The sequence below is a fragment of the Muscardinus avellanarius genome (assembly GCF_963383645.1).
Source record: "Muscardinus avellanarius genome assembly, chromosome: 21".
NCBI lineage: Eukaryota > Metazoa > Chordata > Mammalia > Rodentia > Gliridae > Muscardinus > Muscardinus avellanarius.
Genome location: NC_137807.1, coordinates 11,223,626 through 11,248,226, shown reverse-complemented (window position 1 = coordinate 11,248,226; position 24,601 = coordinate 11,223,626). Strand labels below are relative to the sequence as shown.

At 50.6% G+C, this 24,601-nt stretch overlaps 1 protein-coding gene across 2 annotated transcripts in view; it reads left to right on the top strand.

Moving 5' to 3' along the window:
- The window catches only part of NOS1 (nitric oxide synthase 1), a gene marked incomplete at both ends in the record, with an annotated part of 88,984 nt that extends 83,843 nt beyond the window's left edge, over positions 1-5,141 (top strand). For both annotated transcript variants that reach the window (XM_080717728.1, XM_080717727.1), the window contains 3 exons: positions 1,067-1,215; positions 3,325-3,519; positions 5,019-5,141. In XM_080717728.1, coding sequence (XP_080573854.1) covers positions 1,067-1,215; positions 3,325-3,519; positions 5,019-5,141 — 467 coding nt within the window. The remainder of the gene's footprint in view (positions 1-1,066; positions 1,216-3,324; positions 3,520-5,018) is intronic.
- Positions 5,142-24,601: the final 19,460 nt, after the last annotated feature.

Below are 24,601 nucleotides of genomic sequence, written 5' to 3'. Positions count from 1 at the left end.
AAAGATTTACTAAGCACCTAATGAGTTCCTGAAACTAAAGTAGGTGCTGGATGCAGAGCAACAAACAAGAGAGAAAAGCAACTCAAAATAAAAGCCAGGCGTGGTGGTACACAGCTCTTATCCTAGTACTTGGGAGGCTGAGACAGGAGGATCACAGGTTCAAGGCCAGCCTCAGTGACCTAGCAAGACCTCATTTAAAAGAAAAAAAAATCTAAGCTGGGCGTGGTGGCGCACGCTTGTAATCCCCACGCTTGGGAGGCAGAGACAGGAGGATCACATAAGTTTGAAACCAGCCGCGCTGGCTTAAGAGACCCTGTTTCCAAATAAAATATTAAAAAAATAGGTCTGAGAGTGTAGCCCAGAGGTAGAAGGGTTTCCAGGAACTCCAGTACCACAGGAAGGAAGGAAGGAAAGAAGGAAGGAAGGAAGGAAGGAAGGAAGGAAGGAAGGAAGGAAGGGAGGGAGGGGAGAGAAAGAAGGGAAAGAAAAGAGAGAGAAAGGAAAGAAAGGAGAGAGAGAAAGAAAGGAAAGAAATGAAGGAAGGAAGGAAGAAAATTTAAAGGGGGCTGCGGGTGTAGCTTGGAGGTAGAATGCCTCTGGGCTTGATCTCCATTGCCACAAAAGAAACTATAATAATAAAATAAAGTAGACGGAAGGATGTGCGTAGGCTGTATGCAAGCACCACACCGCTTCATAGGAGAGACTGGTGCATCCTCAGATTTTGGTGTCTCGGGGGAGGCCTGGAACCAGTCCTCTGCAAACACTGACGGATGGTCCATTTCCATTTTGCACATGGGGAAACTGAGGCTCAGAAAGGTAAGTCAACTGGGCATCGTCACACAGAGCTGAGATTGGAACCCAGGCGGCCCAGCTCAAGTCTGGGGAAGGCCGCGAAGTGGTCTGGGAGCTAGAAGGAAAGACCGGGACCCACGGAGGGAAGATCCGCCCAGCCCGACCATGCGGGCCGACTGGCGCTCGCTGGCTCTGTCTGCGTGGCACGCCCTCGGGTCTCAGCAGCCCGCCTGGCGCCTCGGCCACTCCCCAGCCAGTGTCTTGCCGTCCCCAGGAATGAGTCCCTGCCCCATGGTCCTGGTCTTCGGGTGCCGGCAGTCCAAGTTAGACCACCTCTACAGGGAGGAGACCCTGCAGGCCAAGAACAAGGGGGTCTTCAGAGAGCTGTACACGGCCTACTCCCGGGAGCCAGACAAACCGAAGGTAACCCCCAGTCCACACCCCGCACACTTGTATACACACGCATGTGTACACTCTTAGAGAGTCCATCTCCGAAAACCCCCTGCCCTTTCTGAATTCCCCAATAGGAATTTGCTCTCTACTTCAGAAAGCCTGGAAAGGGTATATTATAAAATACTTAATGAGAAGCCAGGTATGGTGGTGCACACTTGTAATCCCAGTACTTGGGAGGCTGAGACAGGGGGATTGCAGGTTTGAGGCCAGCCTCAGCAAGTAGTGAGGCCCTCAGCAACCTAGTGAGACCCTGTTTCCAAATAAGAAATAAATTTAGGGTGGGGATATAGCTTGGAGGTAGAATGCCTCTGGGTTCAATCCCTAGTACCAAAAAATAAAACAAATAAAATATTTAACAAGCCGGGCATGGTGGTATGTGCCTGTAATCCCAGTGCTTGGGAGGGTGAGGCAGGAGGATCGCAAGTTCCAGGCCAGCCTCAGGAACTTAGGGAGACCCTCCACAATTTAGTGAGTCCCTATTTCAAAAATCTTGAAAAGTAGGGCTGGGGGTGTAGCTCAGAGGCAGAATTCCCCTAGGTTCGATCCTTAGTACCAAAAAAAGAAATGTCAAATAAAACAGTCGTATTGTATGGTTATGTTTACATGAAATGTTAGAACAGGCAAAGCCCTAGAGACAGAAGCAGGCTGGTGGTTTCCAAGGGGAGCCGGGGAGTCGCTGCTTCGTGGGTACAAGGTTTCCATTTAGATTGGCCAGAAAGTTCTAGAACTAGATAGTAGTAATGGTTGCACAACCTGGTATTTAATGCCATTGCTCATCTGCTTTAACATGTATGTGTGTCTTTCACCATAATAAGAAATGCTTACAAAGAGAATTTTTTAAAAAAAACTGTTTAACAACTGGTACAGTGACACACACCTATCATCCCAGCTATTCAGGAGACCGAGGCAGGAGGATCTCAAGTAGTGAGACCCTGCCTCAAAATAAAAAATAAAAAAAAGACTGGTGATAGAGCTCAGAGGTAGAGTACCCCTGGGTTCAATCCCAATACTGCAAAAAAAAAAAAATTGTGTGTGTGTGTGTGTCCATGTGTGTGCCCATGTGTGCATCCATGTGTGTGTCCATGTGTGTGTCCATGGGTCCCAGGGAGAAAGATGGGGCACTCACAGGTTTTCCTCAGTAGCTGTTTGACAAGGTCCCGTGGACAGATGTGAACCTTAACAGCTGTTCTGCGTCAGGATACACCAGCCCGATGGCAGCCTTGCCAGGCGGGAATTCCCTGATAAGTTAAAGACCAGCTGCTGGAGTCCGCCTCGCGCCACCCGGGCCCAGCTCTTCTCCAGCCATTGCAGCAGCAGCCGGCTGTGCAGGGGTGCAGGCCCTTGCCTTGACCCGCTGTCCTGGGGCTTCCTGACATGGGGCTAGGATGCCTGCAGAGACCAAGCCTGCCCCCAGACCCACGTGTGCAGGCACCCCTGTGTAAACAGGGGCACTGGGGGAGAGGAGCAGGGGGGTAATGCTGCCTCGCTGCCCCTCCAGGGGCTGGTCTGGGGAGCACTCTCCTGCTCCCTAGAGGGTCCTCCAGGAGCTGGTCTGGGGAGCACTCTCCCGCTCCCTAGAGGGTCCTCCAGGGGCTGGTCTGGGGAGCACTCTCCCGCTCCCTAGAGGGTCCTCCAGGGGCTGGTCTGGGGAGCATTCTTTTGTTCTCTAGAGGGCTCTCCAGGGGCTGATCCATGAAGCACTCTCCCGCTCCCTAGAGGATTTTCTAGTAGCTGATCTGAGGAGCACTCTCCTGCTCCCTAGAGGATCCTCCAGGGCTAATCTGTGGAGCACTCTCCTGCTCCCTGGAGGGTCCTCCAGGGCTAATCTGTGGAGCACTCTCCTGCTCCCTAGAGGGGCCTCCAGGGCTAATCTGTGGAGCACTCTCCTGCTCCCTAGAGGGGCCTCCAGGGCTAATCTGTGGAGCATTCTTCTGCTCCCTAGAGGGTCCCCCAGGGCTAATCTGTGGAGGCTCTCCTGCTACCTAGAGGGTCCTCCAGGGCTAATCTGTGGAGCACTCTCCTGCTCCCTAGAGGGGCCTCCACAGGGCTGACTCCAGCTCACTCCCCCCACCCCGGCAGAAGTACGTACAGGACGTCCTCCAAGAGCAGCTGGCCGAGCCCATGTACCGAGCCCTGAAGGAGCAAGGGGGGCACATTTACGTCTGCGGGGACGTCACCATGGCCGCTGACGTCCTGAAAGCCGTCCAGCGCATCCTCACCCAACAGGGGAAGCTCTCGGAGGAGGACGCCGGCGTGTTCATCAGCAGGCTGAGGGTGAGCACGCGGCGGGCACCTGCCGGGCCCCTTCTCTGGCATCTGCTACCGTCCCCTGGGTGTCGCCCGCCTGACAATGATCGGGGCAGCCGGGGTGATACCCCTGCTCCTGACTCTGCCCTGCCACTGCGGGCAGGGGATATAGGGGACCTGGACCATGCTCGAGGGAGAAGGAAGGATGGTGGGCATGCAGGTGGAAGGAGAGGGGGGGGGGGACAAAGGAGGAAGAGGGGAGAAGAGGAGGAGAAAAAGGAGAGAAGGAGGAGGGGAGGAGGAAAGGTGAAGGAGAAAGGAGAAGGAAAAGGGAAGAGGAAGAAGAGAACAGGAGGGGAAGGAGGAGAGGAAGGAGAGGAGAAAGAGGAGGGAGAAGAGGAGAGAAGACAGAGGAGGAGGAGGAGGAGAAAGGAGGGACGTGGGGAGGGAGGGAAGGAAAAGAAATCTGTCCCAGGTGGGAAAGAGGGTCCGAGCCACCCGCGTGGCTTTCCGAGCCGCGCACCTGGTGTGGAGCCCGTCCACCCTGAGCTCAAGGCCTTTTCCTAACGCGCCTGAAGGCTGGGAGGAGGCTGGCACCGCTCCTAACAGTGTGACCGACTGCCCCAAATAGAACCGAGTCCCCAGCCACAAATCTCCAGAGGCGATCCCAGCCTGAGCCGTGCTTTCCTAAACGAGCTGCTTTCTGTAGAAGAAGCCCTTGTTCTAAATTCGGTGCTAAACCCCAGTGGGTTAAAAAAAGAACTTTCTGATAGAAATGTCACAGAGGAAAGCTGTAGAGGCCGCTCTATCCTCAGTCTCTTTGACACGATCCTAGGGAGACATCATCAGATTCCCCAGGACTCCTCTATCTAGGGATGAAACCTTCCCCGTCTACTAAAGGGCGACTTTCTTCAAAACCCGTGAGAGGAAGGGATGCCGGGACTCAGCGCACGGTGGGGCCTCGCCAGCCGAGCCAAGTTCTCCACCATCACCCCTCCTCCGCAGCGAGATGCGTTTCCCCCTCTGCCCTTTGAGAATATTCTAGACCAAAATATTCCAAAAGAGCTTCCAGCACTTTGGAAATTCATGGATGCTAAAAAGACCTTACTTGAGCCGCTGTGGGGTGTCCCTGAGCTGTGAGCTTTGCAGCCCGCCCTTCTCTCTGCGGGTGTCCAGGGCTGAGTGAGAAGCTGAGACTGTTTGCACCTAACCTGCCTGCCCAGGTCTGAATTTGCAGGGCTGAGTCGGAGGAAGGAGAGGGGAGGCTGGGAAGGTGTCTGCTTGGCCTCACAGGTCTGGGTTCAGAATCCCCAAAGCCTCAGCCCCCGGGCTACCCCTGGGGGGCAGTCTTCCTCACACAGCCTCAGGAACCACAGGTGCCCCAGGACACTGGGCTTAGTCTTGTTTCTTTAGGAACCATCTTCTTTAGGTATATTCCATGCCGGGGTGTCAGCCGTGTCTGCCCCCTCTCCAAGTCCTGGTCTGGCATCAGAAGGCTGTTCTCTCTGACTGTCTCTGTCCCCTAGGATGACAATCGATACCACGAGGATATTTTTGGAGTCACCTTGCGAACATATGAAGTGACCAATCGCCTTAGATCAGAGTCCATTGCCTTCATTGAAGAGAGCAAAAAAGACGCGGATGAGTAAGTGGGCTCCATCCCTTGGGTGGGGAGGTGCGGGCAGAGCCCTCTGGGCTGGCCCTGGAGAACCAGGACATCTGACTTTTCCATGGTGGGGTCTCTAGCCCAGCACAGCAGCGCCACCTGGGGGCCGTACAGCGATTAGCATACAAACAAGCGTTCCAGGGCACCCAGAGGCTCTTAAAATAATGGCAGCCTGCGCTCACCTGGCGCGCCCCCTAGTGGAGGAAGGCTCCAGCCTTTGGAAGATGGATTCCTTCTCCACTCTTGCACTTTGCACCAACTTCCCTGAAAATTGCACTTGATAAGACAGTTTCACTCAAACTTTAGAAACTGATGCGACCCAGATGAAGTCTCAGTACTTAAATCTCACTTGTTTTATTTCTTACTTTTTGTACCGGGGATTGAGCCCAGAGGCATTCTACCTCCAAGCTATACCCCAATATTATTTCTTATTTGGAAACAGGGTCTACCTAGGTTGATGAGAGCCTTACTACTTACAAAAGTTGTCCTCAAACCTGTGATCCTCCTGTCTCGGCCTCTCAAGGAGTAGGATTACAAGTGTGTACCACCATGCCCGGCTTGTGTGTGTGTGTGTGTGTGTGTGTGTGTGTGTGTGTGTGTGTGTGTGTGTTTGTTACTGGAGATGGGACCCCAGGAGCATTCTACCTCTGAGCTAAATTCTAAGCCCTGTTTTGTATTCTTTATTTTGAAACAGGGTCTCCCTGAATTGCAAAAGGCCTCACTAAGTAGATGAGGCAGTCCACAAACCACAATCCTCCTGTCCCAGCCTCCCAAATGCTGGGATTATAAGCATGCGCCACCACGCCCAGCTTGTTTGGCTTTTGATTTATGATATGCATTTATATATATTTTTTGCAGCACTGGAGATGGAATCCGGGGCCTCACACATGCTAGGCAAGAGCTCTACCACTGAGCAACACCCCCAGCCCACACAGTTTCTGAGACTCAGCACCCTCATTGTTTTCTCTTGGAGACAAGAAACTTACCTGCAAACACACTCTTTGTCCATCATCCTTGGGTGTCTAAAGCCCCTCTAAGAGCCAGGTGTGGTGGCGCACGCTTGTAATCCCCACGCTTGGGAGGCTGAGACATGAGGATCGCGCAGGTTCAAAGCCAGCCTCAGCTACTTAGTGAGGCTCTCAGCAACTTAGTGAGACCCTGTTTCCAAATAAAGTATAAAATAGGTCTGGAAGTATAGCCCGGAGGTAGAAAAGCCCTAGGTTCTACCCCCAGTACCACCAAAAATAAAAATTAAAAAAAAATCCCTGTGCTTGGGAGACTGAGACAGGAGGCTCGCACAAGTTCGAAGCCAGCCTCAGCTACTTAGTGAGGCTCTCAGCAATTTAGTGAGACCCTATTTCCAAAAAATATATAAAATAGGTTTGGGAGTATAGCCTGGAGGTAGAAAAGCCCCTGGGTTCCACCCCCAGTACCACAAAAAAATTAATTAATTAATTAATTAATTAAAGCCCCTCTAAGGCTTCCTGGCCAGTTATTCTGGAGAGCAAGCATCCTTTTATCTATTCACTGAAGACAAGTCCATACTGTGTGTAAGGTCCTATTGAGCACACTTGAGCGAGAGAAGGAATGAAAGATATGAAGGCCCTGAGCCCAGAGCGCACATGCTTTCTGCTGGGTCTCTTGAGGATGCAGAATGGCCAGGTTCCTATGCTAACTCTCTCCCTACTCTCCTCCCATCACAGGGTTTTCAGCTCCTAACCACATCCTCCTTCCTGCCAAGACGGACGGCAGGGCGGCCACCCCAAGTGCCCCAGCAGGGTGGCCGCAGGTTCCCTACGCGCGGACACACACGGCCGTACCTTCCTCCAGGACTCCGTGGCCCTCACGCTGCCTTTCGACCTGTCTCTGCGTCCCGGTTTCCTCCTCTGGGCCCTCGCCCGGCAGTGGTTTCCTCAGCTCTCCTGGGTTTGCTATTGAGTTTCCCTGCTGCAATGCGACGCCTTTATAATCTGCTGTGGCCCTTACAAAATCGTGTTCTCCCCGTTCTTCTGTCAACAAGGGCCACGCGCGGTGCATGAAACCACTGGTTTGTGGCCGGCCGTTGCTCCTGTTAGCGTCTGTCCTCCGTGATGGTCACTGGAGAGGTGGAAGGTGCTGGACAGGAGTTTTCTCAGCCAGTCCCCTGCCGCTTGAATCCCCTCTACCCACCCACCCTGCTTCTTTTTTATGATGATATTTCAGTTTTGTGTGTGTGTGTGTGTGTGTGTGTGTGTGCGCGCGCGTGTGTGTGTGTGTATGAAACAGGCCAGGTCTCTGTTCGTCCTCCTGCCTCTGCAAGTATGTTGATCTTAGATCAGAGTCCACTATTTAATGGAAGACCCTGGGTGCCAAGAAATGTGTCCTAGCCCGTGTTAATTCCTGTGTGTCCATAGTTAAGGGTCTGTGTTGATGGCCCTCAAAACACTGGGAAGCCCTCTAATTTTCCTGGGAAAAAGGTCAAAGAATAGGAGGGTTATATGATTAAGAGGAAAATCTCCCCATGAAAGGGGGAATCGTGGAATTCCCTACTTTCAGATAATGACACATGTCAGCGGAGTCCTAACTGGGACATGAACCCATCAGCAAAACGCCTTCCTCAAACCCACCCATCCCAGCCAGGGTCACTGATCTGGCCACATTTATTGACCCCATTTCTGAAATCCCAACATGAAGCCCCGAGGCCCCGTTGTCCCGGCGAGCATGCTGGGAATTCTGGTCTTCCCGCTTGGTCAGCAGGGACATTGGACGAATCAGTTCTCCTTTTTCCCTGATATTATCCATAGGATCCTGAAGGAAACAAATGGATTGAACTTTAGCACTTTGGAGCTTGGAGTCAATGTCAAAGGAGAAAACAGGTGTTATTTTTAATTCCTGCACAGGAGGCTCGCCGCTACACCCTTGTCCAAATACCTGGAGCCGGTTAAGGAGGATCATGGTGGAGACAGGTACCAGAATATGGGGAGCCACGTGGCTTCTATAGGAGCTATGACTTGGGGCGGGGAGAGTCTGGCCCCAGGGCTTTCTACCTTCTGAAAATGCTCTCCCAGCTTTTTAACCTGCTAAAATAATTTTAACAAATAAATACCCTCGACTCAGATTCAGAAACTGGGCAGCCATGTCTTCAGTAGGAATCAGGGCCTGCGTGTCTTCTCCTTCAGAGGCAGCCCGGCGAGTTCACCCTCTCAGAGTTAAAATGGGGAAGGAGGGCTCTTCTACACTTACGTGCCAAAAATCAATGCCAGGCTGTGTTGAGAGAGCTCAGAAGTCCCCATGACGCTCCGCCTTGAGAGATGGCTCTGGGCTTTACCCTTCTGGTACATTTGTTTAATTTTTTCAGACAGAAAACTCACATGCTTTTTATGTCGATGCTTGGTGTTTGCGGAGGGGAAACTCTTTTGCCAAAGAGAAAGTGTCATGGCCCCATTTGGAAGGAGTTTACCGTTAGGATACCAAAATCCCAAGAGTTCCAACCCCCAGACTCGTAAAGGGCCAACCTCATCTCATCTTCCCCCGCTGGTATCCAAGCCTTGCCTGGCATGCCGTCCATCATACTCTCACCTGTCTCCCTTTAATGCTGTTTTCCCTGCTCGTTCTTTTGTGAATGTAGAGACTTAGCCCTCAGCACCCCGTGGTGACCCTTCCCTGCCTGGAAGGAAGCCAGCTGAGTTCTGACTCCTGCTTGCTTATCCTCCCAGCCACTTTCTCTCCAACACATTGAGCCTTTGGGGACACTTTCTAAGATGTCACTGATTCCAAAGGACTGAACCTCCATGTCTAACTAACTTCCATCCAAGAGGAAGGTATTGATGAGCGTGTCCCTCCCCGGCCCAAGCTTCGTGCACAAAGGATTTTCTACTGCTGAGTTAGGAGCGCTTACTATATGCCAGGTGCCTCCTTCCCATAGACCCCTACCCTCCCGGGAGCAGGTGAGCATCCAGAGAAATGATTTTATAATGATTTAGTAACCACTATTCGTCTTTCTTCCCAGCAAGGCTTTTTTTTTAAGTAAAGACTTTGTAACTGCCAGCATTGGGTTTGTAACCCCCAACATAAGCTGCCTCATAATTCCTGGCTGATGTGGGTTTTTTTTTTCTTGTTATTGTTTTTGCTTGTGTCTCTTTTGTGTGTGTTTTTGTGGGGTTCTTTTGGCCAAGATTCCTGGTTCTTCCTGGTAGTGTGAGGCCTCACAAGAGACAGAGTCCAGGTGTGGGTTTAGCTCTGACCCAGGGTGGACAAATGTTGCCCTCTGCTGGTGGACTGTAGTTCAGACCTTGGAGCCAAGAATACAGGCAGAATGTGGTTTTGGCAACAGGTAGGCAGAGAGTTGCCAGATTGCTGCATAACAACTGGCCTGCAGTAGCCGCAACCCCATTTTATAAAAGCGGGTTTGACAGGGAAGAACGTGATACCCCTGAATCAGGAACACCGGTACATCATATCCGCCCCTCACCCCAGAGGACTCCAGTTCCTGCTCCCTAGGAGGAGAGCAGGCTTCCCTGAGTGTCTTTGGTGAGCGACAGCCAGGCATCTTTCTTTTTTCTTTTTTTTTTTTTTTCTTTTTTATGGGTCTGGGGATGGAACCCAGGGGCATTCAACCTCTGAGCTACATCCCCTGCCCTTTTTTTATTCTTTATTTTGAAACAGAGTCTCACTAAGTGGCAGAGGGCTTCACTAAGTAGCTGAGGCTGTCCGTGAACCATGATCCTCCAGTCTTGGCCTCCTGAATTTGGGATTACAAGCGTACGCCACCATGCCTGGCTATCCAGGCATCTTTCTTGGGGGAAAATGCTTCACGGGGTCAAAGTAGAGTTTGGGGAATAGACCGGAGCCCACACAATCATTCCGCCCCTCTCCTGCAGATGGCCGGTTAACTTAACTTTCTCCTGTATAACAAAGTAGATGGGATGGGACAACGCCCAGGTACAATGCCTGGCCCGGTCATTCATGAATCTTAATTTTTCACCTAATCTGGAACGTGTCTGACTCCTGGTTCTTCCTGGTAGTGTGCGGCCTCACAAGTACCCTATGCGGCCTCACAGGGTACCCTGTGTGGAAGACCCGGTGACATATACAGAGAGAAGCAGAATGCAGATCCTTTCTGGCAGGAAGTTTGAGTCAGGCAGGTAGAGATGCCCATTTGCAGAACTGACAGCAGCATCTGAGGTTGAGAAATGGGCAGGACTTCATCAGTGGGTTTTGGAAGTCAAGAGGTTGCCAGGGAGTAGAAAGGAGAGGAAAGGAGAGGAAAGGATCGGAGCTGGGCTGGATCCTCTCTATACAACGGGGAGAGAGAAATGGCATATCGAGCGATTTAGACTGTGTTTAGTAGGCAACAGGGGTCCTTAAAAATGTTTTCCAAAAAGGGAAACTGTGGTACCGGGATGCTTGGAAAGAAAGTATCCACCCTCCACCTAGAGTGGACGGCTGACCTGTTGAGCCATTGATGGCGGTTGCCGTCACCAAGACTTGAGTGAGGGATGGGGCAACTGGGATAATTATCAGAGTCCGGGGACTGACTTCGCAGGACCTGATGTCCCATCTGTCACAGAGAAGAAGAATGCCAGGCATGGTGGCACTCAGCTGTAACCCAGATACTTGGGAGGCTGATAAAGAAGGATCACAAGTTTTAGGCCAGCGTCAGCAAGTCGTGAGGTTCTCATCAACTTAGCGAGACCCTGCTACAAAATAAAATAGAGCTGGGGGTGTTGCTCAGAAGTTGGATGTCCCTGGGTTCAGCCCCCAGGACCACAAAAATAAATAAATAAATGGGAAATGAAGACCAAGAAATTAGAGCCAGGTCCAGCTGCAAAAGGGGTCCGGTGAGGAAACAGACTCCGGGGAAAGATGAATCCGGACAGTGCTGGCGAGACAGACAGCTTCTCCTGGAGCCCAGTGTGAATCCTTCTAGGATTTTTCTGCCAAATGTTCCCTCCGCAGCCACCTGCTTCGTGTTTCCAAAGAGGTCAGGTTTTGCCTTAGGCCCAAAACAACACAGAGGTGTTCCGACCCAGATCATGGGGCAGGTGGTTCCTGACTGGATGGGGCAAGCTGGGCATCTGGGCTGCTCCGCCCCACAGCGCCAGCCCCCAACACGGTGTTTGCACCCTCGCCCCTGGGAAACCATGGGCTTCTAGCACATGTCTTGAGCCAGCCCCATTGGCTTGTATTTCCATTCCGCTGTCTCTGGTCTCTGGCCTGCCACTGTTCATCTTACCCCCAGGCCTTCTGTCTGAAGCATCATATTGGCCCGAGACTGCCAGCCGGAGCTAAAAATGCTAACCTGGGCTTCCCCGAAAAGCACCCCTAATCCCAAATTCCAGAATGCCCCCAAATCCAAAATTTTGCCCACATAACACTGCAAGTGGAAAATTCATTTTGTGCATAAAACTGTTTAAAGAAATATTTACATAAAATCACCTTTGGGCTCTGTGGATAAGCCATCTAGGAGTCCTAAAATGGGTTTCCTATTTAGTGTTGGGTCCCATCGCCAAGATATCTCATTCTGCGTGTGCACATATTCCAAAACTTTGAAAAATCCAAAATCTGAAACACTCGAGCATTTCACATCAGGGGACACTCAAGCGAGGAGTTAATATGTCTTGGCAGGCTCATCGCCTTGATTTGTCCTGAAGTATCTGAGTGGTTCTGGACAAGAAAGCACACTTGATGCAAAGGGGAGTCCGGCGTGACCATGGTAGCCCCGGCAGGCCTAGAGGCACAGGTGCCTTAACATACCGTTCCTGAAATATTTTAGACAGTGGTACCAGGACGTGGACGTGCCCAGCCTGGGCTCCCAAAGCTCTAGGAGACTCCAGCCCAGGGCCTGTCGACCTTGACCTCCTTGGTGTTTGGGGCTGGCTGAGCCTTTGTCCTGGGGACAGTCCTGGGCCTTGTACAGCGTGGAACAGCGCCCATGGCCTGCCCCCAACTAGACGCTTGTAGCAGCTCCTGTCAATTGTAACAACCAAGTAGCTCTTGAGACGGTGTTCAGTGTCCCCGGGAAGGCGATCTCCCCCAGCCCTTGGACTGAACACCACTGCACTTGAACTGTAGGGGCAGTGGAATGCCTCCCTCCCACACCCCAAGGACTTCCTGGAGAAACCCAGCAGAGCCTTCCTCTGCCTGATGGCTGCTTTCATTATCCACTGCCAAACTGAGTCTTGAAGGGGAAAAAGAGCGCAGTTTCACAGGTTCCCTTCCCAGCTAGAAAGATGGGTGGTTCCGCTCTGACCAGATGCACCGGCATTGGTTGGTTCTGACCGAGCCCTGCGGGTTGTGAGGCTTCCCTGTGCCCCGAGCTCCTCCCGCCTCTTTGCTGGGCTTTCATCGTGCTCACAAGACCCACTCCAGGCTCAGCAGCAATTTTGCAAAAGGACCAGGGAGCCCGACCGACCCCTCCGCGTGGCTGGACCCAGCCTGAGGTGTTCATCCTGGGGCCGGAGACATCCCGGCTCTCAAGCGCGGTCAGTGACTCACACGCCCCCTACCTCCGAGCTCTGATGCTGCTAACCTCCGCCAGTGTCCCGTGCGCTCCCTCCCGCTCCTGCCCCAGCCCCACGCCCGCCCGCGAGGTTGTCCAGGCCGTGTTCGCCGCATGCTCTGCCGTGTACTTCTCACCTTCTACTTTTATGGGATTCAACAAAAGTCTACTTATGCCTGTTTGCATTATGGTTAAAATATTAAAAAGTGGACTCGACTTGGCTGGCTTTTGTGGTTTGTTTTGTTGGCGTTGCTTGGAATTCCTTGTGTCTTTGGCAGGCTGGGCGCCCCGAGGAAGTCCGTGCTGAGAGATGGAGTCCGAAGGAGCCTGGGGTGGGGATGCCCTTGGGAAGGGGGAACCCAGAGGGAAAGCCTGGGCCGGGCATGCTCCGCAGAAGAGTCAGCCGGTCCTGCAGGGAGGGCTACAGACCGCAGGTGACCTGCCTGGGGCCAGGGCCAAGTTTTATACCTTTGTATCCGTCCTTCCAGGAACAAACAGCTTCCACCCCCGAGGGGCTGAGCACTGACGGCCATGGACCTTGGTTCCCAGTAAACACCTGCGTGGTCCAGCTTAGCATCCCCTTCGTTCCTCTTCCCAGCACCACCTTGGCCGCACAGCTGCATCTGTGGAAGGGGCTCCAGAGACGCCCCCTTCCTCGCCCTGTACATAGCCTGGAGACCCCAGAGCTAATTCCTACCTGGTTTCAGACCTGGTTCTCAAAGGAAGAGACCACCAGGGCACTGCAAAGATGGACAAAGAGGTGCCAGTCTATCCCCAATGTCCTGGCAGGTTGATTACTACAAAGGGATAGACGGGAGGGGGTGCCGAGGCTTTAGAATGGCCTTTTGGACAGGGAAATTTGGACGCTGTGGACAATTAGGTATTCACGCCAATTTCCTGATCATAGACCACAAACCACTGGACATTCAGCCTCTAAATTGCAAGAGAGCAGCCAGGCATGGCGGCACACGCTAGTAATCTCTGTTCGTGGGAAGCTGAGACAGGAGGATTGTTGCTTCTCAGCCAGGTTCAGCTGCTTTGTTATGCCCTCTGCAACTTTGAGACCCTGTTTTGGTTGGTTGGTTGGTTGGTTGGTGTGTGTGTGTGTGTGTGTGTGTGTGTGTGTGTGTGTTTTGTGGCACTGAGGTTCCTGGAAACACTTCTACATCCGGGCTACACTTCCAGACCTATTTTATATTTTTTGAAACAGGGTCTCTTACGCCAGCGCGGCTGGCTTCGAACCTGCGGGATCCTCCTGTCTCCGCCTCCCAAGCGCGGGGATTACAAGTGTGCGCCACCACGCCCGGCATGACCCTGTTTTAAAATAAAAAATAAAAAATAAATAGGGCTGGGAGCAGTGTACACTTGTAATCCTAGTACTTGGGAGGCTGAGACAGAAGGATAACAGGTTTGAGGCCAGCCTCAGCTACTTAGTAAAGGCCCTCTAAAACTTAGACCCTGTTTCAAAATAAAGAATAAAAAATAGAGCTGGGAGTGTAGCTCGGAGGTAGAATGCCCCTGGGTTTCATCCCTATTACTACAAAAGAAAATTACAAGATAGCCAGGCATGGTAGTGTATGATGTTTATAATCCCAGTACTCAGGAGGCTGAGACAGGAGGATCAACAAGTTCACAGCCAGCCTCGGCAACTCAGTGAGACCTTGTTTCAAAACAAAATCTAAAAGGGCTGGGGATGGAGCTCAGAGGTAGAATGCCCCTGAGTTCAATCCCTAGTTACCAAAAAAAAAAAGTATGATTCTATATATATAAAATCCTAAGGAATTTGTATAAAGAAAGGAATAATATACGTGACGATGAAGCAGGATACAAGATCGGTACACAAAAGTCGATTTCCATAAATGATCAATAAAAATAAAAAATTATAAATTACAAGATAACTTCCCCCAGCATCAACACACACGCACACACCATTCCTAACTCCTTAGTCCCATCCCTGAGCCTCATGTCTGAAGCCAAGATGAGAGACAGCATATTTCAGGGAACTCTTCTCAGTGCCCTGATCTTGCTGTCCTGTACAAACGCATTGGTTAGAGCCGGGCGTGGTGGCGCACGCTAGTAATCCCAGCATTTGGGAGGCTGAGACAGGAGGATCGCAGTTTGGGCACAGCCTCGGCTACTTAGTGAGGCCCTTTGCAATTCAGTGAGACCCTGCTTCAAAATAAAGAATAAAAAATAAGGCTAGGGGTGTCGCTTGGAGGTAGAATGCCCCTGGGTTCCATGCACAATACTGCAAAAAAAAAAAAAAAAAGTATTAAGTAGCCAGGTGTGCTGGCACACACCTGTAATCCCAGTACTTGGAAGGCCGAGGCAGGAGTATGACAGGTTCAAGGCCAGTCTCAGCAATTTAGTGAGACCCTCAGCAACTTGATAAGATCTTTTTTCAAGATAAGACGAGCTTGGGGATACAGTTCGGAAGTAGATTCCCCCTGGGTTCAGTCCCCAGGACCCCCTCAAAAAAATTATTAACTTTCCAGGTACATACCTATAATCCCAGCTACACAGGAGCCTGGGGCAGGAGAATCCCAAGTTTAGGCCAACCTGGGCAATTTAGCAAATAAAAACTAAAAAGGAACCAGGCGTGGTAACACAGGCTTGTAATCCCTGTACGTGGGAAGCTGAGACGGGAGGATCGCAGGTTCGCGGTCAGCCTCAGCTATTTCATGAGACTCTGCAGCTTGGTGAGACGCTGTTTCAAAATGAAGAATGAAAAACAGAGCTGAGGGTATAGCTCGGAGGTGAATAATACATCACTGTTCAGCCCAGGACTGCTGCACCCCAGTTTAAAGCCCGAGAGACTGAGGCATGGGGAGACGAGCTTGTACAAGATCAGCAGCTAGAGGATGTGCAGAGGTAGATTTGAACCCCGCTGTCCAGCCCAAGACCCTCCCCCTCCTCCCTCTTCCTACTTGCTTCTCCTCCTCTTCCTCCTCTTCTTCCTCCTCCTTTTCCTCTCCCTCTTCCTCCTCCTCTTCCTCCTCCTCTTCCTCCTCCTCTCCCTCTCCCTCTTCCTCTTCCTCCTTCTCCTCTCTTCTCCCTCTCCCTCTTCCTCTTCCTCCTTCTCCTCTTCTCCCTCTCCCTCTTCCTTTCCCTCCTCCTCCTCTTCTCCCTCCTCCTCTTCCTCCTCTCCTCTTCCTCTTCCTCCTCCTCTCTCTCTTCCTCCTCTTCCTACTCCTCTTTCTTTTCCTCCTCCTCTCCCTCTCCCTCTTCCTCCTCTCCTCTTCCTCTTCCTCCTCCTCTCCCTCTTCCTCCTCCTCTTCCTCTTCCTCCTCCTCTCCCTCTTCCTCTCCCTCTCCCTCTTCCTCCTCCTCTTCTCCCTCTTCCTCTTCCTCTCCCTCTCCCCTCTTCCTCCCTCCTCTCCCTCCTACCTCCTCCTCCTCCTCCTCCATCTCCTCCTCCTCCTCCTCCTCCTCCTCCGTCTCCTCCTCCTCCTCTTCCTCCTCCGTCTCCTCCTCCTCCTCCTCCTCTCCCTCTTCCTCCTCCTCTTGCTCCTCCTCCTCCACCCCATGCTACTGAGAACCCACTGTGTTGGTTCGACCCCAGTTCCTCCACTTCCTAACTGTGCAGCTTTGGGTAAGTGACCCAGCCTCTCTGGACCTTCGCCTCCTCATCACCTGGCTCTGGTTGTTGTGACTGCCTTGGTGTGATAGGAGGGGTGAGTTCATAGGTGCCACACATGGAGATGGGTGGGATGGGATGGATGGTTCCCACCAATTTTCCCAGTCTCAGGTTTTTCTCTTCTAGAAGTTCAAGCAGCCATCGTCGAGTTTCTCCGGCCATTTCTGACCACTGCTGTCAAGGTCACTTTTTTTTTTTTTTTTTTTTGGTACTGAGATTGAACCCAGGGTTCAACTCTGAGCTCCATCCCCAGCCCGTTTTATTTCTTTTTTGTTTTTGAAACAGGCAGGGTCTCACTAAGTCACTGAGAATCTTGCTACACTCTGCTGAGGCTGTCCTGGAACCTGTGATCCTCCTGTCTCATCTTCCCAAGTACGAGGATTACAGGAGTATGCCACCATGTTGGGCTGCACGGTCACTTCTTTTTTTTTTTTTTTTTTTTTCATGGGCCTGGGGATGGAACCCAGCATTTGGGAGGCTAAGACCGGAGGATTGCAGTTCGAGGACAGCCTCAGCTACTTAGCGAGGACCTCTGCAACTCAATGAGACCCTGTTTCAAAATAAAGAGTTAAAAATAGAGCTGGGGGTATAGCTTGCAGGTAGGATGCCCCTGGGTTCCATCCCCAGTATCGCAAAAAAAAGAAAGAAAGAAAGAAAGAAAGAAAGAAAGAAAGAAAGAAAGAATTTTTAAAATAGGGCTGGAGGAGTAGCTCAGAGGTAGAACGCCCCTGGGTTCCATCCCCAGTACCACAAAATAATAAATAAATAAATAAATAAATAAATAAATAAATAAATAAAATAGAAAAATAAAAAGACAGTTCCTGGGCACCTTCCCCATCCTGCCCATGAGCACAGGCTCTGGGGAAGGCTGGGCACCTGTGGGTTTAACCATTTTCCACCCGATTTCTACACACACTGGGATTTTGACAGGTCCAGCCTCACAGGCTTCTGGGCACAATTTAGCATCACATGCCTCCCAAATGAATGGCTTCTGTTGCCTGGCAACCAGGTGAAAATCCCAGTTTACACCACAACAGAACCTTCTCAGCACAAATCAAAGAAGCAGAGGGTGAGAACCAAGCATGGGTGTGGGGAACGATTTTTTTTTAAGTCCCTGCAGATTGATATAGCATATGGGCTTCACCGTCAGTTGCATAGTAAACCCATTTCTGGTTTTTTTTTGTTTTTTATTTATTTTACCCTTCGCAAAATTGCCAAAAGAACAAAAACATAAGAAACGGATTTACCATTGGGTGGATCGATACAGCATTAATCCACATCGTGGGAAGGAGATCACTTACCAATGGTCTCCAGGGGAAATTGAGAGTAAGTTCATCAAACAACCTAAGAATTTAGATGCCAGAAATAACTAAAGTGAATTTTTCTTAAAAACCCAAAATTCTCTGTATGACCAGGCTCGGGGGAGGGGATTGTTTTAATTGTATTGTATTGTATTTAATTGTATTGTTTTAATTGTATTATTTTAATCATTTGGTTTTTGTGTATTGTTTTGTGGTTACTAGGCATTGAACCCAGGGGCATTCAACCTCCAATCTACACCCCCAGCCCTTTTTGTCTTTAATTATATATTTTTTTTCTTTTTTTTTTGGTGGTGGTGGTACTGGGGTTCCTGGAAGCCTTTCTACCTCCGGGCTATACTCCCAAACCTATTTTTACATTTTTATTTGGAAACAGGGTCTCCTAAGCCAGCGCGCGCGGCTGGCTTCGAACCTGCGCGATCCTCCTGTCTCTGCCTCCCAAGCGCGGGGATTACAAGCGTGCGCCACCACGCACAGAAGGCATTTCCTTGACCTTTCCAGCTTCCAGAAGCTTCTACAATCTGCCTACTTTTCTTGGCTTATGGCTGGCATCAGTCCACTCTCTACTTCTCTTTGTCTGACCCTCTTGAATCTCAATCTCTTCTCTCTCCTCCTCCCCTCCTCCTCCTCCTCCTCCTCCTCCTCCTCCTTCTTCTTCTTCTCTCTCCCTCTCTCTCTCTCTCTCTCTCTCTCTCTCTCTCTCTCTCTCAGCATTCTACCTCTGAGCCATACTCCAAGCCCCGATTTTTTTTTTTTTTTTTTTTTGGGAAACAGAGTCCCGCTAAGTGCTGAGAGTTTCACTAAATTGCCAAGGCTGTCCTTGAACCTGTGACCCTCCGGTCTCAGCCTCTCCAGTACTGGGATGCCTGACGTGTGCCGCCTTGTCCAGCGGTGTGTACATTCTTACAGCTGGGAGACAGCTATGGAATGAAAAGCAGGGCTTCCCTGAGGACAGGACGCAGAAGACCTCAGCAGAGCGTGCGGTCTGCAGACCAGCCACCAGGTGGAAACGCAGGCATCCTTGCTAAGCACACCTCGGGAAACCAAGCATCGTATTAGCAAGACAAGAAGGGAGATGGGCCGAGAAATAGTGCATAAATAACTGTCCCTTGGCTTCAGGATTCACACCGAGCCAAAACTTGTGCCCACGAAACTGAGGGAAACTGAGTAAGCCCTCCAGCTTCTCTTGTGTTTAGTTACTTGCTTTAGTTGACTTTAAAAATCACTGACTTTGAGCCAGGCGTGGTGGCGCACACTTGTCATCCCCACGCTCGGGAGGCGGAGACAGGAGGATCGCGCAGGTTTGAAGCCAGCCGCACTGGCGTAAGAGACCCTGTTTCAAAAATATAAAATAGGTCTGGGAGTGTAGCCCATAGGTAGAAGGGCTTCCAGGAACCCCAGTACCACCAAAAATAAAAATAAAAAATAAAAAATAAAAATCACTGACTTTGAAGGGCACATAGCTAAGCTCTGTATTATTAGTCTCCCACTAGTTTTGCTGTAGAAGATACCTGTGACATGTATTTCATGATGATAGCAGTTACCTAGGTTACTGTGTGTGTGTGTGTGTGTGTGTGTGTGTGTGTGTGTGTGTGTGTGGTACTAGGGGTGGAACCCGGGGGCTTTTCTACCTCCAGGCTACATCCCCAGACCTATTTTATATTTTATTTGGAAACAGGGTCTCACTAAGTTGCTGAGAGCCTCACTAAGTAGCTGAGGCTGGCTTCCAACCCGTGCGATCCTCCTGTCTCAGCCTCCCAAGCGCGGGGATTACGAGCGTGCGCCACCACGGCCAGTGTCTAGGTCACTTTTATTGAAATCACTGACATCAGTTGGGTCTGTGCAGGTATTGGATGGGTGACCTTTGACATCAGGAAGCCAAAACTCCACCCACAGATTTTTTTTTTCTGAACACACGTCCCATGAAGAGCCATGAGGATTGATTACACATGTACAGACCACTGGTGACGTCATCTCCAATCACCTTTCCCCATGGCTTAAGTCACCCTTGATAGGTCAGGTTCCCCCTCCCCACCATGGGACCCCACAGCGGGAACAGGAGGCGGAAACCGGCAAGCCAGAAGCAGAGATATCGCGAGAGTCCAGGTGTCAAGCCTCCAGACATCGCGAGGCTGACTCCAGAGGTCGCAAGACTACAGATGTTGCCAGAGAATCAGCATTCCCATGCTGCTAGCCCCCACCCCAAGCCCCCCACTTAAAACATCGGTACTTCTGCTTCACCACGTGGCTGTCGGCCGAGAGGGACTACGAGAGATTCTCCAGACCATGTGTGGCTCATGGTCCCTTCCCCCACGGCGAAGGTGCCGGTTGATTAGACTGATTAAAGCTGCTTTAACCTGATGGTGTTTGCTTCCTTCGCAAGCCCAACTCAATTTCAGCATTACAACCCTGTCTCAGCCCGGCCTGGTGGCGCAAGCCTGTCATTCAAGTACTTGGGAGGCTGAGACAGAGGATCACAAGTTTGAGGCCAGCCTTCACAACTTAGCAAGACTTCCAGCAACCTAGTGAGACATGTTTCAAAACAACCAGTTTCAAAACTAAAAGGAGTCAGGCGTGGTGGCCCATGCCTGTGATCCCAGTACTTAGGAGGCTGAGACAAGAGGATCGTAGGTTTGCAGCCAGCCTCAGGAATTTAGCGTGGCCCTCTACAACTTGGTGAGACCCTGTTTCAAAAATAAAAAATAAAGTAGGTCTGAGGGTGTAGCTGATGTAGATGCCCCTTGGTTCAATCCCTAGTACCACAAAAAAGAAGAAGTAATTCGGGGTATAACTTTTTTTGTGAATGTGGTGCTGGGGGTTGATCCAAGGAGTATTCTACCCCCAAGCTACAGCTGCAGCCCTGATTTTTTTTGTTTTGTAGCACTGGGGATTGAACCCTGAGAATTCTACCTCTGAGCTAACCCCCCAGCCCGACTTTATTTTTTATTTGGAAACAGGGCTTCACTAAGTTGTCAAGGCTGGCTTCGAACCTGGGATCCTCTTATCTCAGCCTCCCAAGTACTAGGATTACAAGCATGCACCATGCTCAGCCCAGCTCCTTTATTTTTTTATTTATTTTTTTATTTTTTTGCGGGTCATCTGGGGATGGAACCCAAGGGCATTCGACCTCCAAGCTACACCCCCTGCCCTAGTTTTTATTCTTTTATTTTGAACTCAGGTCTCACTGAGTCACGGAGGGCCTCACTAAGTAGCTGAGGCTGTCCACAAACTGTGCTCCTCCAGTCTAAGCCTTCCGGATGCTGGGATTACAAGCTTGCGCCACCACGCCCGGCTATTCTTTAATAAAAATAAAAAATAATCTGGCCTTGAACCTGCGATCCTCCTGACTCAGCCTCCCAAGTAATGGGATTATAAGCATGTGCCACCACACCCAGCTTCTGGGGGTGTAACTTGAAGATAGAATGTCCCCTGGGTTCCATCCCCAGTACCACTGAATAAATAAAATATAATATTAAAATAGGGCTAGGGTGTACTCAGAGGTAGAATGTCCCTGGGTTCAATTCATAGTACCACAAAAAAAAAAAAGCTTGCCTACAATCCCAGGACTTGGGGGACTCTGCAGGGTCCCTTCCCTGTCTGAGTGCCTGCCCGCACCCAAGCTCCGTCTTTCTAACGCCAAAGCTATTCTCAAATACATTTTGAAGCCATCTCCCAATACTGGCACATGAATACCAAAGTGTAACATTGAAATTGAGCCAGGGCGGGGGGATCACGAAGGAGGTAGACACCAACATAGGTATCAAAACGGCTTTAATCAACCTGCGCCTTCGGGTGGGTCTGCCGACCGTGGGGGAAGGGACCCATGAACCATGCGGTCCACAGAGTCACACGGGGGAGCGGAAGTATCCTGAGTTTTAAGGCGGGGGGGGGGGGTTGGGATGGGGCTAGCAGCGTGGGAATGAAGTTATCTCACGACATCCAGAGTCTCGCGGTGCCTGACGTCTGTCTCGCAATATTTGGAGTCCCGTGACACCTGGAGTCTCTTGATATCTTCGCTTCTGGCTTCCGGGGTTCTGCCTTCCGTCCCCGCTGCGGGGTCGCGTCGGGGAAGGGAGGGACCCGACCTATCACTAAGCTATTTTCAAATACATTTTGAAGCTGTTTCCCAATACCGGCACATCAGTGACTTAGGCTGTCAGTAACTTAGCCAGGACCTTGTTTCCAAATAAAAAATAAAATGGGGCTGGGGTGTAGGTCGGAAGTAAAATGCCCCTGGGTTCAATTCTAAGCACCCCCAAAATAATTAAAAAGGAAGGAAAAGCTGTGCATGGTGGCACACACCTATAGTCTCAGTACTTGGGAGGTTAAGATAGGAGGATCTCAGGTTCAAAGCCAGCCTCAGCAACTTACCAAGCCCCTGCTTCCAAATAAAAATTAAAATAGGGCTGGGGGTATAGCTTGAAGGTAGAATGCCCCTGAATTTAATTCCCAGCACCACATTAAAAAAAAAAAAAAAAAACTCGCCGGGCGTGGGGGTGCATGCTTGTAATCCCCGCGCTTGGGAGGCAGAGACAGGAGGATCGCGCAGGTTCAAAGCCAGCCGCGTGTGCTGGTTTAGGAGACCCTGTTTCCCAAATAAAAATGTAAAAATAGGTCTGGGAGTGTAGCCCGGAGGTAGAAGGGCTTCCAGGAACCCCAGTACCACCCAAAAAAAAAAAAAAAAAAGAACTCTACCTCCCTTCTCCCCCCGCAACCCTTAATAATCTCTAATCCGCATTCTGCACTTCTTACCTATTCTTGTCATAGAAATAGAATCGTACAGTATTTATCTGTCGGGTCTGGCTTATTTCACTCAGACTAATGTCTTTAAGACCCATTCATGCTGTAGCATGTGCCGGTGTTTCTCGTCCCTTTCTCTGGCAAAACAACATTCCATTTTATGTATGTACTGCATTGTATCAAACTTTTCAAAGTCTAAACAACTCTTGCCAGCACTAGGCACCCAGGCCTGTCTTTCCTAAGGGCCTGGGCTCCATCTCTTTGAAATGTAAATATCAAAGAAGACAATGTCCCTACCTCCCTGTGTCTGTGGGAGTTCAGCCTGGGCTCTTTTTGTTCAGAACTCAAATCACCTGTGTCATAAAGATTTGAGAAGGGATATCAGGCCTGAGGCTCGGGCCATTGGTCAGCACAGTGGGTACCCCAATTAGAGCCAGGAGGAGCTAGTAAATAATGTACCCTAAAGACAGCCAAGTCCTCTCACCTGGGGACAAACCACCCTGAATCCTGGCAGTGAGGAAATTACAGACTGCTGGCTGCTAGCACAGAGGTGAACTCCCTTAATCCCGGTACTTGGGAGGCTGAGACAGACAGGAGAACCACAAGTTGGAGGCCAGCCTCAGTGATTTAGCAAGACCCCGTTTCAGATCCAGGTTTTTGCCCCCCTGAGTTTGCCCTCCAGTCTTTGGGAGCCCTGCTTGCCTCCTTATCTTTAGAACAGGTATAAATACGGTACTATTATGGAGGGGTAAAATATACCTCCCCCCAATACAAAGGATGGCTGGCTGAAAGTTAAGAAATGGGGTCAGGAGAGCTCTCCACCCTCCCTCCATCTGCCTAAAAGCAGGACAGTAAGACCTTGGGGGTTCATATTCACCCCCTACACCACCGCTGTGGGTACTGGGAGATTAAGACAGGTGCTGGGCCCAGACCCGCTCCGGAACACTGATGGCATTCCAGTGGCCAGCCCAGCAGCACGCAGAGCTGGATCCATCCAGGACAAGGGGCCTGGAGCAAGGCCTCTCTCCTTCTGAACCTTGGTTTCCCTGTTTAAAATTTGAGGGCAATGCCAGTTCCTAAGGTTCGAGGGAAGGTTCCGTGAGCTGTTATTGCTGGACAGGAAGCACTGGGCACACACGAGAATAGACATAATTTTCTTTTCTGGTTTTGGACTGGGAATTGAACTCAAAGACACTCTACCTCTAAGCTACACATCCAGCCCTTTTTACTATTATTATTATTATTATTATTATTATTATTATTAATTATAGTGTGTGTATGTGTGTGGCATTGGAGATTGAATTCAAGAGTATTCTACCCCTGAGCTACATCCCCAGCCCCATCTCTAATCATTTTTTAATTTTTTTTTTTTTTTTTTGGTGGTGGTACTGGGGTTCCTGGAAGCCCTTCTACCTCTGGGCTACACTCCCAGACCTATTTTGTATTTTTGGAAACAGGATCTCTTAAAGCCAGCGAGGCTGGCTTCGAACCTGCGCGATCCTCCTGTCTCTGCCTCCCAAGTGCGGGGATTACAAGCGTGCGCCACCACGCCCGGCATCATTTTTTAATTTTGAAACAGGATCTCACTAAGATGCTGAAGCAGAGCCGGGCGTGGTGGCGCACGCTTGTAATCCCAGCATTTGGGAGACTGAGACCGGAGGATTGCGGTTCACCGACAGCCTCAGCTACCTAATGAGGCCCTTTGCAACTCAGTGAGACCCTGCTTCAAAAAAAAAAAAAGACTAAAAATTAGGGCTGGGGGTGTAGCTCAGATACAATACCCTTGGGTTCCATCCCCAGTAACGCAAAAATAATGTATATATAATATATACGTTATGTATATATAATATATACATTATGTATATATATGTATATATACATTATATAGATAGATAGATAGCTGGGGGTGTAGCTCATAAGTAGAATACCCCTGAATTCCACCTCCAGTACCGAAAAAATTTTTCATTTATACATATATGGCTGGGGATGTAGATCATAGGTAGAATGCCCCTGAGTTTCATCTCCAGGAAAAAAAAAAAATTAGTTGTAAATTGCCAAAGCGGGTGTCGAAGGTCCCCAGTATCAGGGCCACGGTCGTCCGCCTGCTGCCGGCTCCCCTTCCCGGAGCCCAGGCCTCCTCCGCCGCCGGCGTGGGCGTGGCCTCCGGCGTGGGCGTGGCCTCCCCGGGCCCCGCCCCGGGGGCGGGCGGTGGGCGGGGCTCGCGGGCTCCCCAGCGCGCGCGCGCGGCGGCGCAGGTCCGCGGACAAG